At 49.3% G+C, this 3,084-nt stretch overlaps 1 protein-coding gene across 1 annotated transcript in view; it reads right to left on the bottom strand.

The window, feature by feature from the left end:
* The window catches only part of XNDC1N (XRCC1 N-terminal domain containing 1, N-terminal like), a 38,723-nt gene that overhangs the window by 10,087 nt on the left and 25,552 nt on the right, over positions 1–3,084 (bottom strand). The window contains 1 exon segment of the mRNA XM_019625578.1: positions 2,086–2,260. Within this exon segment, the coding sequence (XP_019481123.1) occupies positions 2,086–2,260 (175 nt within the window).

The following is a 3,084-nucleotide window of genomic DNA, read 5'->3' as shown; positions in this document are numbered from 1 at the left end:
TGATGGTGCCAACTTGGGCCAGTGAAGCAACATCCTCCACAACTAGACTGAAGAACAAAAACGACAGCAGCTTGTCTGTTCCCCTTCCCCCAATTCCCCAGCACTATTCCCATCCCCCCAATTCCCCAATTAAAAAAACACACACACAAAAAAAAACCACACACATTTACTAAGCTCCTACCACATGCCAGTGAGGTCCTGTAGTGACTAAGGCAGATACAGTCCCTTGTCTTCCCAGGTTCACAATCTAGCGAGGGAGACAGGCAAGTAGCCAGGCAGTGACAACCCAGTGGGGGAAATTCTAAGGCTGAGGAGCAGCGGAACAGAGGCTGTTATGGGAGTGGATCCTCACTCTGATCTGGGAGCCAGGAAAAGCTTCTCACAGAAAGTGACGTTTCAGCTGAGACCTGACGGAGGATTGGAGCAGCCAGGTCAAGGGGCAGTGTGGGAAGGGGAGTCCTCTGGGAAAAGTGAATGGCACAGGCCTGGAGACAAACAGGACCATGATGTGGTCGGGACCTGAATCAGTCCCCACGGCAGGAGCGTACCTCGTGAGGGTGGGGGGATGCTCAGTAATGTATGTTGAATGGGTGGGCGGAACCGTATTAATTTATCCGTGTAATTTTTAGGGCTTCACTCACAGTGGTGCAGCAGGGAGCATTTATTGCCAGAAGAAACGAGGAGTTTTTTTCTTAAGATTTTTCTTCCCCCATTTACAGGAACTGTATTGGTTTCATCTCCACCCAGCACAGGTCAGTAATGTTTAGTAAATAGCTGGATGAGAAACTTTTCCTCTTGGACTGCTTTTGTTTTCTTCCCCAGAGTTTCTTGGCCAAAATTTCCTTTCGGGCACCATTGACTGGCTTGGTACAGGGTGGAGTGGTGGGCTGAGTGTAATGGTGGCTTGGAGTTTGCTAACTAAGATAGAGCTAACTGAGGTGAAGACAGCTGAGGAAGGGGCCACCAGTCCAGCTTGCTGAGCTGACCATCCAGAGGTTAGGAGAGCTCTGGGGATTAGTGTAAACTGCTTTGCTGAATTGTTTGAGAATACTCAATTCTGCTATAGGAGAAAAGAAAATCAACGGAATGGATGAAACGTTTACATTAAGCATGGATGAGTTAGTTATCTGGGTGACATGTTGAGCACATAAAGTAGAGCATATATGTGTGAACATACAACAGAAAGGGATGGCAGACACCAACTATTCACGATACACTGAATATACACGAGGATGATGAGGCACTCGGGATTCGTCAGATCTTAAATCAGTTACCGACTGGTGATAGCTATTGTGGCCTCACAGGTCCTCTGCCTTAAGATGGCAAAGAAAAGCCATAGCTGCTCATCAGGATGATTGGCAAGTTACAATGGTGGCCACACATACTTGCCCTGGGTTTCTCCCACAGAGCAAGTGTTGAACCCAGGCAATTTCTGGCTGTTGCGTCCACTTCTCAAAGCTCAACTCTGGTCCTCATAACAATACTATCATAAGCACATCACTTATGGATTTTTTTTTTTTTAGCTGAGCCATCCTGCCACCTGTTGGCAGCTCAGTGGCAGCTCAGCTCGGGCTGGGAAACAAACCGGCAACCCTGTTGCTCAGAGCTCACACTCTTGACTGAGCTCTTAACCAACTGAGCCACTCGGCCTGCCACTTATGGATTTAATAAAATGGATGATTCGAGCACCTTAATTTGGTCTGTGAGCCTTTCTGTTCCATGACCTTCAGGATAGATTGCTTGGTGGTGTAGTTGCAGGTCACCATTACACCAAGGTAATTTCCCACCTGCCTATGGACCAGTGTCTTCCTTGTGAGAGGATAGGAACCTCCAGAGTGGGTAGCACCAGTGCCAGGGTGGGGGAAGAATTGGGTCCTTGCTCAGGGAGTCTGTCAAAGGGCCAGGTCCCCTAATTAGGGGTAAAGGGAAAAGGTCGCTTGGCGCGTTCGAGTCCAGAGGGGTCTGGATGTCTGTTCAGGGGACTCTACAGGGGCAGGTGACCCCCCACTGGGGTATTTATCATGAAGAACAGTGAGGGGGGCTTCCAAAGGGAGCTGCCACAAATAAAAGGCCCCACACATGTACCTGTGACCCAAACCATGTGTAGTGAACTCTCCCAGACGCTCTGGCTATGGCCGTGGAAGGTACTCAGCTGTGTTTCCATGACCAGGGACTCTCCCAGCAGGAAGATGAGGAACCACAGGTAGGAGGCAGAGTGCAGCAGGACCGTCAGCACCGGGATCGCTAGCAGGTGGCCCAGCTTGGTGGGGAAGGAGGGAGAGCATGGCTCTCAGGGTCTTGTTCAGGTCTCTCCCTGTCCTGGGAGAACTTCCCGAATGCTCCCCCTTTCACTCACGTACGGAGAATGTACTAAAGATTAAGCCTTACACTTTCTTATCTGTTGTCTCCAACCAACCACAAGGGCAGATATTATTATTTCCATTTTTTCAGATAAGGAACTGAAGATCCCAGAGGTAAAGTAACTTTCTCCCTTGGAAGTCCCACAGGTTCGTCCATCTCAACCGTTAAAAAATAAAAGCATCACCTTCTATTCCAAACTCATGTCTTCTCCTCCTGTGTTCCCATCTTAGAAAACCACCTGGTCACCCAGTCCAGGAACTTTCAAGGCATCTCTACATCCTCTCTCTCACACACACTCTGACAGTCTCCCTCATCCTGCCCCCTCCCCTAATCCATCCTTCACACCACGAGTGGAGAGAGCTTTCTAAAGCACAGAGCTCATGGGGTCGCTCACCTCATTAAAAGCCTGCAGGGGCTTCCATCATTGCTTACAAGGCTCTGTGAGATCTGGCTCCTGCCCACTCGCTACTTGCACTTAGGCTTCAGCAGCACAGAATTCCTTTCAGTTGCTCTAATACTTTACATCCTTCCTCCCCTGGGCCTGCAGACATGCTGTTCCTGCTTCCTGGAAGCCAGCTCTCCTGAGTCCTTACCTGGTTAACAGGGACTGGTCTTGCTCCTCATTATGTTCCCAGCACCAGGCACAATATCTGGCTCACAGCGGGCGCCCAAGGAAGTATTTGTTGAATGAACAAATAAAAATATATGGATCCACAAGGGTTC

This window comes from Hipposideros armiger, unplaced genomic scaffold (genome assembly GCF_001890085.2).
Source record: "Hipposideros armiger isolate ML-2016 unplaced genomic scaffold, ASM189008v1 scaffold_635, whole genome shotgun sequence".
Taxonomy (NCBI): domain Eukaryota; kingdom Metazoa; phylum Chordata; class Mammalia; order Chiroptera; family Hipposideridae; genus Hipposideros; species Hipposideros armiger.
The sequence above is the reverse complement of the archived record's forward strand: the minus strand, read 5'-3'. Positions and strand labels throughout refer to the sequence as shown.